Below are 12,345 nucleotides of genomic sequence, written 5' to 3' on the forward strand. Positions count from 1 at the left end.
ACCCCACACCACAGTGGGGTCCACTGGCCACCTGAAGAAGAGACTTGCCCGGGGCCCAGGATCTCCAGGGCCCCTGCCCCACCCTGCACTCTCCCCAGAAGCAGAGCTCCAGTCCCGTCACTCTGGGAAGAATTGACGGCGCATGCACAGTGGTCGGGCAGAGCTCCTGCCCTCAGACCCTGCACTAAAGCCATCCCTGGGGACCTCCAGGCAGAGTCGCTCAGAGTGTCCATCCCTGTGCAGCCTTCACCCCGTCCCCTGGGCAGCCCTCACCCCGTCCCCTCTGCAACCCTCACCCCGTCCCCTGTGCAGCCCTCACCCCGTCCCCTCTGCAACCCTCAGCCCGTCCCCTGTGCAGCCCTCACCCCATCCCCTCTGCAACCCTCACCCCATCCCCTGTGCAGCCCTCACCCCGTCCCTTCTGCAACCCTCACCCCGTCCCCTGTGCAGCCCTCACCCCATCCCCTGTATGACCAAGTCTTCACCTCATCCCCTGTGCAGCTGGGCCCCATCTGCACGGCTCTCTGGCCTTGGTTGCAGCCTCCCCACGTGGCTTCAGGCCATTGTCTTTAGATTAGGATCCTGCCCACCTGCTTTCTTGCGTTCATGCCTTCAGGCTTCAGGCATGCAGCTCTGCTGACATGTGTGACATTAGATCCCAGAGCTGTCCCTGAGGGGCAGTGCTGAAAAAAACACGCAGGGCCCGGGGGCAGCACCATACCCCTCACGGAGTGCACCGTGCATGGGCCCTGCAGAGAGGACTGGTGGGTACCGGCCCAGCATTTCCGGGCCCGAGGTGGGCGCAGGGATTCCTGAGACCCCGGCAGGAGCTGCCTAAGGATGCGGGTTGGCCGGCACGCCGCCCCCTGCCCGCAGTGTCTGCACCTGAACCCCTGCTCACCCTTCTGCTCTCTCCTTGCAGCCTCACCTGGCCGTGGGAAGCAACGACTACTACATCTCTGTGTACTCAGTGGAGAAGCGCGTCAGATAGCGGCGTGACCCGGCCCGCCAGGCCACGGCCGCCTGCTGTACATAGTGAACCTGCCACTTGCCGGGGCGCGGGGTGTCGGCTGCTGCGGCCCCGCGGTGTGAACGTTGGCTGCTGCCTTAGCTGCTGATGACGGCAGGAGGGCCCTGCTACTCGCTTTTGTCTGTCTTCGCTGTCGTGTCCGGAACGTCAGGGACGGGGAGGGCTTAGGTTGACAGTGGCTTCCCACTGAGCACCAGCATCCAGGTGCACCCCCGCGGCCGCAGCGCCTCTGTCCCTCTCCTGTTCTGTGTTTCTCTGAGATGTTGGAAGGGGAAACACTTCATTTTATTTCCATGTAATCAGAGCATTAGCTGCAGCAAAACCCCCAGACAGCCCTGGAGGAGAGGCAGGCGCTGGGGCTCCTGCGGGTCCCTGGAGCAGCCGTCCCCATCAGGCCAAGAGCGAGCGAGAGGTGCTGCCCCAGCCAGGCCCACCGCCTCTCACAGTCAGTGCACGCAAGCAGGGACATTTCCTAGCCGGCTGGGGCACACTGGAAATTCGGGAAACCAAGAGAGGGGAAGAAGGAGACGCCCCTCTAGCTGGCGGTATGAAGAAAGCCGCGGGCCGGGCTGTCCTTGGCCGCTGGCCGCATCACTGAACGGGAGGAGCGCAGTGCCTCCTCCACAGTCCACCCTCCCTGCACCTCCAGGTCTCTAGACTCTAGTTTTGGCCCCTCTCACGCAGAGCTGTCAGCAGGGGCCTCTGTGGCCGCGCACAGGAGAGGCAGGTCCTTGGCAGTGTAGCCCCTGCCTTAATCCACAGGGCTCCTTTCCCTCCGAAGGGCTGCTCTTCCCCGCACGCGCAGGGGCGGCGGCCCGGCCTGTGGTCTCCGTGCCTGTGCCCACACACGGGTGTAGCACACGCATGTGCGGGCACCACGGCTGGCACCCTGGGGGCACACATGCAGGCGGCGTGGTCTCCCTGCTCTGTCCGCACACGTTCATCACACACAGGTGAGAGGCACCGCCGGGTCCTAGAGGGCTCTGGGTGACACCAGCCCCATCTCCAGCCCTGAGTCGCCCATGCTGATGCGACCTTAGCTTGCAGCTGGGCCTGTGGTGCAGACAGGAGCTGTGTGGACAGTCCCGCCCAGGAGGGGCCTCAGGGCATGTGTGAGCAGTTTTGCAAACAGAACACAACCACAATGATGGTATTTTGAAAAGCATTTTTTCCATGTTCGTCGGGAATCAGGATTATTGAGAGGTGGAGGAGCCAAGTGGCTTCACTGTGGCGGTAAGAGGCCCATGACCACGGGAGTGAGAGTGGGCGCGGCGAGGCCCAGCTCCCCTGTGGTGTGACTGGCATCCTGCCGTGGCCAAGAGCATCTTCTGGGTGGATGGAACCCTGCCTGGCTGCGTTTGGTCAGAGAAAAGCCTGGTCTTCAGGGGGCTGAGCTGGAGTCTGAGCTGGGGCTGGCCGGGACATGACAAGGTGGGACAGAGGCGGCCCCTCCACTGCTGTTTTTTGGAATGTGAGCTCCCACCAGAAGAAGGTTCCGGCACGAATCCCATCCCCACGTCTGGGCCGAGCGAGCAGACCAGGTCCGGAAAGTGTAGAGAGCCCCGACCCCCACAAGTCCCGGCCTCACTCAGCTCACAGGGCATGCCAGGCGGCAACACCAGAATCTTCCAGAAGCCCAGCTCCACCCGCACACACAGCTTCCCATCCAGTCCTTCAACTCGATTCTTACCTAACACGCGTTTCTGTTTGTTTTGAGACAAAACCACCACCTGTCAAAAGGCAGGTGGCTCCAGAGGGGACAAGACCCTCCTGCGCCCGCTCCGCCCTGGAGCCACCCCCACGGGCTCCGCGTGCCACCTGCACGTGGGCTGTCTTCACAGGTCTGATGCGGAAATTCAATCACGACGTTAACCAGGGCTCGAGAGAGCGCCGGCCTAAAGGCTCCTTATCTCTATTTATTTTACCAAATGCGAATTGAGAAAGACTTTGACAAAACACAAAATGGCAATGTGAAGCTAAGAGCAGGACAAACAGTAAACAACACGCGCAGACTCTGGCTGGCGGCTGTGTCTTTACACAAACTGCCCACCCCCACCGCAGGGGTCGTAGGTCAGAGGAGGGGTGGGGGGACCTTGCCCAGGTCCCCCTGCTGTCCCCAGGGCCACCAGCAGCTCTGCGTCCTGGGCGCTCTCCAGGCAGGCACCACATCCATAGGGGGCCTGGCATGTTCAGGGGTGTGCAAAGGTCTCGGTCCTCATCTCCTGGGCAGCAATGCTCCTCCCAGGCAGTGCCCCCAGCCTGTGGCACAGACCCCACGTTGGGGAGCGTGCTCTGTGGTGAGAGCTGTGCTGTGACGTAGGCCGGACACATTTCTTTCTTTTTTTTTTCTTTTTTTTTTTTGAGACGGAGTCTCGCTCTGTCGCCCAGGCTGGAGTGCAGTGGTGTGATCTCGGCTCACTGCAAGCTCCGCCTCCCGGGTTCACGCCATTCTCCTGCCTCAGCCTGGCAAGCAGCTGGGACTACGGGCGCCCGCCACCACGCCCGGCTAATTTTTTGTATTTTTTTTTTTTAGTAGAGACGGGGTTTCACCGTGTTAGCCAGGATGGTCTCGATCTCCTGACCTCGTGATCTGCCCGCCTCGGCCTCCCAAAGTGCTGGGATTACAGGCGTGAGCCACCACACCCGGCCCACATTTCTTTTTCTTTAAAATGATGGTTACCCTCTCACAGTCAGAGGCCCCTTTCAAGTCTGCGTTGAAATCTGGGCCACATCAGAGTTGCTAGGGGAGAAGCCACTTGCCCACCTCTGGAGGCCTCCGCTCTCCTTGGCTCGTGGCCCCTTCCACTTCAGGGCCTCTGAGCCACGCCCACCACCACTTCTCCTCCTGATGCCGGAAGTGTTTCCAGGCCTGGGGGCCCCGCCCGCCTCGGGTTGTGCGGGTCCTTAGTCCTAATCACATCTGCACATCCCTCTGGTCAACTCTTTCTGGGTTTTTTGTTTTGAGACGGAGTCTTGGTCACCCTGGCTGGAGTGCAGTGGCGTGATCTTGGCTCACCTCAACCTCTGCCTCCTGGGTTCAAGCAGTTCTCCTGCCTTAGCCTCTCGAGTAATGAGTAATTAGCCACCACACCTGGCTAATTTTTATATTTTTAGTAGAGACGGGGTTTCGCCATGTTGGCCAGCCTGGTTTTGAACTTTTGACCTCAGGTGATCCACCCGCCTCAGCCTCCCAGCGTGAGCCACCACGCCTGTCCCTGTCTGGCCAATTCTTTAAAGGCTCCTGTTTCTAGATCACACTCTGCTCTGCAGGTCGTGGTCTGTCCCCTGGGGCTTTTCGCAAGCAGGAAGGTCTGTGCAGGGGTTGGCAGCTGGAGAGAATGTTCTGGAAGCCACAGCAGAGGCAACAGGCCTGGGCATGGTCCTGCAGGGTGAGTGGGAGACAAGGGTCTGTGGGGACGGTCATGTCAGCCACTCTGCACCACCACAGGGCCCTGACTTCCTGGAGAGCTTGGGAACAGGCTCTTGTCCCCCAACCAGATGTTAGGTCTCAGGCATTGAGTAACCTGCCTGAAGCCCTGTCTGTCGGGTGGTGGCAGTGACTAGGGTCCTACCACCACCCGAAGGCCATGTGCAGAGACGTTTGCTCCAACACTCGGGCTGGGGGGTGGGTTGGGGCTAGGGGAGCCACACACTCTGGACCTACAGGTGCTGCCTGTGCAAGGCACGTCCCGCCCTGGAGCAGGCCGGTGGGAGTGGCAGCTCGGGACCCAGAGGCGGCACCTGCTACCCGCTGGTCCCCACCCACCATGGCCTCATCACCAGGGCTCGTGCCTCCTCAAGGACGTCCTCTCTCGCTCAGCACTGCACTGAATGGCCCTTCAGGGCTTTCTTCGTGTTCATGTCATCCCTTATTCCAGTCACTGCAGCCTGGGTGGCCCTGGGAGGGGCAGAGGCCGGGAAAGCACCTCTGGAGGCTCTTGACAAGGTCCTTAGAGGGTGGGCAGGCGTGGGGGTCAGCCAGGCCGGGGACAGCAGCAGCGCCTGCCGTGGGACACGTGGGTGCACGGAGGCTGGGTGAGTGTGGCCGGGGCGGGGGCACAGCAGAGAACGGAGGGCCAAGATTTGAGAACAGCCTTGGCCTCGAGGCCCCTGTGTCCCCAGAATGACAGAGCCACTCTGCCCGAAGCTTCCTGTGGCTGCAGCCACCAACGTCCACAAGCTGTGGCCACTGAGAGCAACACAGATGCAGACTCAGGCTCACTGGGCTAAAATCCAGGATTTGGTCGGGCTGCGCTCCCCTGGACAGACCCCTTTCTCACGTGTTCCAGCTCCCAGAGGCAGCCTGCAGCCCATGGCTCCAGCCCCTTCCTCTCTCTTCAGAGCCAGCAGTGGCTGGTCCAGTCCTCACCTCCTCACTGAGCCTGACCCGCCTGCCTCCCTCCTCCACTTTTTTTTTTTTTGAGAGGGTCTCACTGTCACCCAGGCTGGAGTACAGGGGTGTGTCATGGCCACTGCAGCTTTGACCTCCTAGGCTCAAGCAATCCTCCCACCTCAGCCTCCTGAGTAGCTGGGACCACAGGCATGCGCCACCACACCCGGCTAATTTTTGTTTACTTTTTGTAGAGTCGAGACTCAGTCTCACTTTGTTGCCCAGACTGGCTTCGAACTCCTGGATTCAGGGGATCCTGCTGCCTCGGCTTCCCAAAGCGCTGGGATTGCAGGTGTGAGCCCCACGCCAGCCCCTCCTCCACTTTTTTTTTTTTTTTTTTTGAGACGGAGTCTGGCTCTGTCGCCCGGGCTGGAGTGCAGTGGCCGGATCTCAGCTCACTGCAAGCTCCGCCTCCCGGGTTTACGCCATTCTCCTGCCCAGCCTCCCGAGTAGCTGGGACTACAGGCGCCCGCCACCTTGCCCGGCTAGTTTTTTGTATTTTTTAGTAGAGACGGGGTTTCACCGTGTTAGCCAGGATGGTCTCGATCTTCTGACCTCGTGATCCGCCCGTCTCGGCCTCCCAAAGTGCTAGGATTACAGGCTTGAGCCACCGCGCCCGGCCCCCTCCTCCACTTTTAAGGAACTTGTGATTACACTGGGCCCCCCTGGATGCTCCAGGGTCACCTCCCTAGTTTAAAGTCAGCTGATCCAACCTTCGTTTCAAATACAACCTGGATCCCCCGAGCTAGGTAGTCACAGGCTGCCACTAGGATGTGGACGTCGTTAGGATGTGGACATCATTAGGGGACACTATGCTGCCAACCAATCCCTGTCTGCAAGCCAAAGACCCTCCCACCAGGCAGAGCCCACGAACACTCAGGGGTCTTGGGCAGCAGGTGGGTGGCACAGGGCGAGGAGATGCTCAGTGGGGTTGGGGGAAGCACCGGCCCCAGTGGGCCTCCCAGATCTCAGGGCCAAGGCACGGGGAGCTGATACCACATCCGAGTGCCTGGGGCTGCTGGTAAACAAGTCGATCCCCCGTGACACAGCGGCTGCTCCCGAGCCCCAGCCAGGGCCGGAACGCAGGGCACGAGCAGTTGCCATGGAATCCTGGAATTCTGCACTGAGTTGCAGTTTGTTTCAGGCAAGGACGCCTGGCACTCACGCCGCTGTGCTGGGCGGGCTTCTGTTGAGAGTCCTATTTTTCCCATTAGCATCAGTTTTTCTGTCACTGAGACTTGAGTACAAATCGAGTGCTCGTAAACATGGGGATGGGCGTGCGGCAGAAGCTGGCCTCGGGGGAGGCGAGGGCTGAGTCAGGCCCACACCTGCCCCTGCTGCTACCAGATCCCGCGTGGCTGTGGCGAAGGGACCAGGCCTGGTGACACCACGTGGAGGAACGCTCAGTCCTCCGGCGAGGGACTGGTAAGGGCCAGGGGTGGCCACAGGGGCTGTCCCACCAAGGAGTGCCCACAGGAGTGTCAGCCACTGAGGCTGCCTCTCATGGAGGCTCGTGCTCATCGCAGCTCTGCTGGGTGGGACCACAGGCACCCGCCAGATGGGCAGCTGTGACCTCCAACACACATCTGTGCCTGGCCCCCTTCCAGGGGTCTCGGCAGATAGCCCTCGGGAGGTGGCAGAGCAGTTGTCCTCTGGGGGTCTGCATCTCAGACTCAGTTACCGGGTGGTCCGGAGCCCACACGTACCCAGACGGAACAGAGCCTCGGAGTCAGGCACAGACCGGGAAGGAAACCTTGAAGGACACAGGGCAGGCAGGGAGGCCAGGGCAGGGGCCAAGCAGGGCCTCCCACATCCGCCTGCGGAAGCCCCAGCACTGGAATCCCTGCACCCGGGCCTGAGGCTGTGTTTGGAGACAGGACCTTTGCACGGGTGAGTACGGTGAAAGGAGGTCACCAGGGTGGCCCTAATGCAATAGGACTAGTGTCCTTATGAGAAGGAAGATTAGGACGCAGCTGTGCACAGAGGGACAGCCATGCAAGGACACAGCCTACCTGCCAGGGAGAGTGGTCCGGAAGAAGATAGCCCAGAGGCCCCCCATCTCCATGTCCAGCCACCAGACGGAGTGGGTGGGAGGGAATACACGCCTGCTGCTCAGGCTGCCAGGCCCACGGTGGTTTGCTAGGTGGCCCAGGGACACTGACGCCACTGTGGCACCTCCAAGCCCCAGCCTGTACCTCATCTTAACATGGGGACAGTTACTGCAGGCAGGAGTGCTGTGAGCAAACCAGATCACAGAAGCTTCCAGAACGGCACGGGCACCAGGGAAGCACCTGATGGACCCTGTCCGAGGTCACACCTGAGGACTCACAACTGCGGGTGCCACAGGGGTTGGGAGCTGGGAAGAACACAGCTCAGCCAGTGCCAAGTCCCAGGGCTGCACGGTATCCACCTAGACCATCAGAGGAGAGCGGACCCTGAGCTGGGCCTGGTCACCTGGTGCCACCCAGATAAGGCCATATCCTGTCGGTGGCTCCTGAGCTGGAGGAGGAAGAGCCCAACCGCGTGGGCCCTGCCCATCCTTCCCGCTCCTCCACCTTGGGAAGGAGCCTCCTGCAGCTGTTGAGATGACTTCCCTGCCCATCCCATCCTCCCCTGCGCATCCCGTCGGCCTGACTGCGGCCTCCTCTGCATAATGAGCTGGGGGGTCCCTCCTCCTGGGCCCCACAGTCCCCGTGCTGGCCCTGCCATCCCAGGGGCAGGAGCAGCCACAGGGCTCCTGGGGCTCTGAGGCTCTATCCACTGTTGTGTGACCCAGGCACCATTGTCCACGGAACACAGGACAAGAGTTACACGCCCAGCCCCGCCACCCCACTGTGAGGACAGAGAAGGCATGGTGTGACCTGCCGCCTGGTGGAGGGCTGTGACCATGGAGGGTGCTGGGATGAGAGCTTTGGGTGGCCTGGATGCACCTACCCCCGCTGCTGCCTGGAAGTGGGGTCTCTGCTCCCCAGGGCTGGGGGGCCATGAGTTCACCTCTGTCGTCGGTGTCAGCATGACAAACCCCACTGGTGCCGCTCACAGCAGGAGCCCACATCTCAGGCCAGCCCCTCTGCCACGCCACCTGTCTCACAGCCAGAGGTGGGAACAGCAACTCTGGGGAGAACCGGGGGTGCCGTGGCCACCGGGTCCCTGAGGCTCATGGAGGAGAGCGAGGCGAGGAGAGCCGTGGCGCCGGGCCCTGCCTTCAGAACCAAGCACTCGCCCTTTGCAGCTGCAGAGCTGTCCCGACGGGTGGGGGCGGGGTTGCCGTGTAGCTGTGCAGAGAGCGCTCTAAATGGGGTCTGTCGCCGGCTCCTGAGCTCATGGGTTCTCCCGAGATGCTTGTGGCACATGAGTCATTGTCCTTCTTTTTTTTTTTTTTTTTTTTTTTTTTTTTTTTTGAGACGGAGTCTCGCTTTGTCGCCCAGGCTGCAGTGCAGTGGCGCGATCTCGGCTCACTGCAAGCTCCACCTCCCGGGTTCACGCCATTCTCCCGCCTCAGCCTCCGAGTAGCTGGGACTACAGGCGCCCGCCACCACGCCCGGCTAGTTTTTTGTATTTTTAGTAGAGACGGGGTTTCACCGTGTTAGCCAGGATGGTCTCGATCTCCTGACCTCGTGATCCACCCGCCTCGGCCTCCCAAAGTGCTGGGATTACAGGCTTGAGCCACCGTGCCCGGCGAGTCATTGTCCTTCTTAACAGCATCGCTGAAAGGAGAAAAGGCCCTTTGGAAATTGATCGCAGCCCCTGGATGTGTCTCTTGGAGCACAGGTCCCTCAGTTCCCACCTGGCAAACCAGGCTTCATGTGCCCAAGACAGGGCTGGGCAGCCCATGCGCTCCACCCCTTCCCCGCCAGCCTGCACTTCCTCCCCCATCACCCATGCAGCCCCTGAGACACCCGCTGTCCCCGGCCCTAGGTCCTGATATGGCAGGAAAGGCAGTTCAGGACCCCCCACCTCCCACCTCCTCCTCCAAAACCCAGACCTCACTTCCCAGAAGGCCATCACTGCAGCGTCCTCCAAACAGCCTGTGGCCCCACAGGCACACTCCGAGTTTGCTTCCAGGGGCCGGGAAGTGAGGAGCCCCCAGTGCTGAGGCCAGGGACACTCATGCAGGGCTCACAGCCACCAGCAACAGCCAGCAAGGTCACTACCCAAGGCTGCTTCAGTCATCCTGCCAGGTGGCCTCCTGGGCCCAGAAGGCTGATGTCACTCACAGCTCAGTATCGGAGGGCAGACGCCATCTGATGAGGTCAGAAGAGCTGCCCAGACCCCAGGACCCCCACTGAGATCCCCACAGCCTGGCGGGGCCAACAGAACCACAGCCGCATCTGCAGGGAGAGGCACGGGGTACCTCAAAGCTGTGGGTTCCCCTCTGGCCTCCCCTTGGAGGCTCTCCTGGCTGCCCTCCAGGGTCATCCACCATCCACCACAGGCGAGCTGGAGGGGTGGGTGGAAAGGCTTTGCCAGAGGGTCTAAATCCCCAGGGCCCTCCAGGAAGGACAAGCTGTAGGGCCAGGAAGCTCCACAGCCTCCAACTCAGGGCTGGCAGGAGCTGGGGGCTAGAGATTCACCACATGGGGTCCCAGCCTCACCTCCCAGCAAGGGGAGGCCCAGAGTACTGCCCGCACATCCTCACCAACCGCTCCCCAGTCCTGGCCCCTGCCTGGCTCACCGTGGTCAGAGTTCGCCCCACAGAGAACCAGCTCCCAACTGCCGGCCGCTTCCACATTCAGCAGCTGCTGGGTCAACCAGGCCCCACCTGCAGCCAACCAGGTCCCACCTGCAGCCAACCAGGTCCCACCCTGCAGCCAACCACGTCCCACCTGCAGCCAACCAGGTCCCACCTGCAGCCAACCAGGCCCCACCCTGCAGCCAACCAGGCCCCACCTGCAGCCAACCAGGTTCCACCCTGCAGCCAACCAGGTCCCACCTGCAGCCAACCAGGCCCCACCCTGCAGGCAACCAGGTCCCACCCTGCAGTCAACCAGGTCCCACCCTGCAGCGAGGGCCCCCAAACCCAGCACTGGGGGAGCCAGCCCAGAAAGCACCAGCCCCAGGGCAGCACAGGGCCTTTCACAGTCCCCCAGCGAGCAGCCCGGGATCCAGAAGGTGCCAGGGAGTGCAAGAGCAAGGCACATTGGGTTTACCAGCCACGGCCCCCTCCATGCCCTCCGTGTTAGAAGGAGAAAGAAAATGCAGGAGATGCAGACTGTGGAGCGGGACCAGCCACCACCTGCGTGGAGCAGAGGCCCAGTGGGCACGGGATCTGGACCAACAGAGCCTGCCTGGGTGGCGCACACCATCTATGTGAGAGACAAGAGTTTAAGGGCTCCCAGAAAGGCCCCCAGCCATGGCAAGGAGGGGCTGGATGCAGGAGAGGCAGTTTGTCGCTGGCACGGTAGCGTGACCTGCCCTGCAGGAGGAGGAGCCCCTGGGCAGTAACACAGCCGACCTCATCTTCATACTCTGAGCCCAGCTTCTCCCCTAACTGGAAGACCCAGATGAGGCGCTGCTGTCAACCCAGTTGGCTAGGAAAGCCCTGACCGTGTGCAGGATGCCTATCCTCACAGCCTGTAAAGGGAGGAGACTGGGCCAGGCGTAGTGGCTCACACCTGTAATGCCAGTACTTTGGGAGGCCGAGGCAGGCGGATCACGAGGTCAGGAGATTGAGACCATCCTGGCTAACACGGTGAAACCCCGTCTCTACTAAAAATACAAAAAAAATTAGCCGGGCATAGTGGCAGGTGCCTGTAGTCCCAGCTACTCAGGAGGCTGAGGCAGGAGAATGGCGTGAACCCAGAAGGTGGAGCTTGCAGTGAACCAAGAGATCACGCCACTGCACTCCAGCCTGGGCGACAGAGCGAGACTCCGTCTCAAAAAAAAAAAAAAAAAGGTCAAAGTCATATACCTGAGGTGAGCGGGGGCAAAGTCGGTGTCACATCTGCGCTGGCCCCCAAGACCGCCCCATGGGTCTGTCTCCAAAAAAGGCTGGCGATGACATTGCCAAGGCAACCAGTGACTGGAAGGGTCTGAGGATTACAGTGAAACTGACTATTCAGAACAGACAGGCCCAGAGTAAGGTGGTGCCTTCTGCCTCTGTCCTGATCATCAAAGCCCTCAAGGAACCGCCAGGAGACAAAAAGAAACAGAAAAACATTAAACACAGTGGAAATATCACTTTTGATGAGATCATCAACATTGCTTCACAGATGCGGCACTGACCTTTAGCCAGAGAACTCTCTGGAGCTATTACAAAGATCCTGGGGACTGCCCAGTCTCCGGGCTGCAATGCTGAAGGCCGCCACCCTCATGACATAGATGACATCAACAATGGTGCCGGGGAATGCCCAGCTAGTTAAGAAGCACAAAGGAAAATACTTCAATAAAGGATCATTTGACAATTAAAAAATAAATAAAAAGAAAACCAGAAAATCACAAGTTGATGAGGATGTGGACAAATTGAAACCCTCCTGCATTGCTGGTGAAAATGGAAAATTGTGCAGCCACTGGGGAAAATCGTTTGGCGGTTCCTCAAGAAGTTAAGCCTGGGATCACCACTGGACCCAGCAATTCCACTCCCAGATATATACCCAAGAGAAATTAAAACATGTCCATGCAGAAACTTGTACAGGAATGTTTATAGGACATTATTCATAACGGCCAAAAGGCAGAAACAACCAAAGGTGCAACGATGAATGAATAGATAAACACAATGCGGTATATTCATACTGTGGAATATTATGCAGCCTTGAAAAGGAAGCACTGAAGCATGCTATAATGAGGATGCCTCCTGCAAACACATGGAATAAAAGAGGCCAGATTCCAGAGGCCATATTGTGCAGTTCCTTTTATATGACATATCCGGAATAGGTAAAACCATCCCAACTGCAGAAAGGAGACTGGTGGCACCAGGGGGTGAGGG

At 60.0% G+C, this 12,345-nt stretch overlaps 1 protein-coding gene and 1 pseudogene across 3 annotated transcripts in view; one reads left to right on the forward strand and one right to left on the reverse strand.

Annotated features, from left to right (window-relative positions):
* Positions 1–3,043, forward strand: part of RPTOR (regulatory associated protein of MTOR complex 1) — a 416,763-nt gene extending 413,720 nt beyond the window's left edge. For all 3 annotated transcript variants that reach the window (XM_025362539.1, XM_025362540.1, XM_025362541.1), the window contains one exon: positions 923–3,043. In XM_025362539.1, the coding sequence (XP_025218324.1) occupies positions 923–991 (69 nt within the window). In that variant the 3' untranslated portion in view covers positions 992–3,043. The remainder of the gene's footprint in view (positions 1–922) is intronic.
* A 3,299-nt stretch (positions 3,044–6,342) lies between these two features.
* On the reverse strand, positions 6,343–9,254 carry LOC112608875 (annotated as a pseudogene).
* Positions 9,255–12,345: the final 3,091 nt, after the last annotated feature.

Source organism: Theropithecus gelada, chromosome 16 (genome assembly GCF_003255815.1).
Source record: "Theropithecus gelada isolate Dixy chromosome 16, Tgel_1.0, whole genome shotgun sequence".
Lineage (NCBI taxonomy): Eukaryota > Metazoa > Chordata > Mammalia > Primates > Cercopithecidae > Theropithecus > Theropithecus gelada.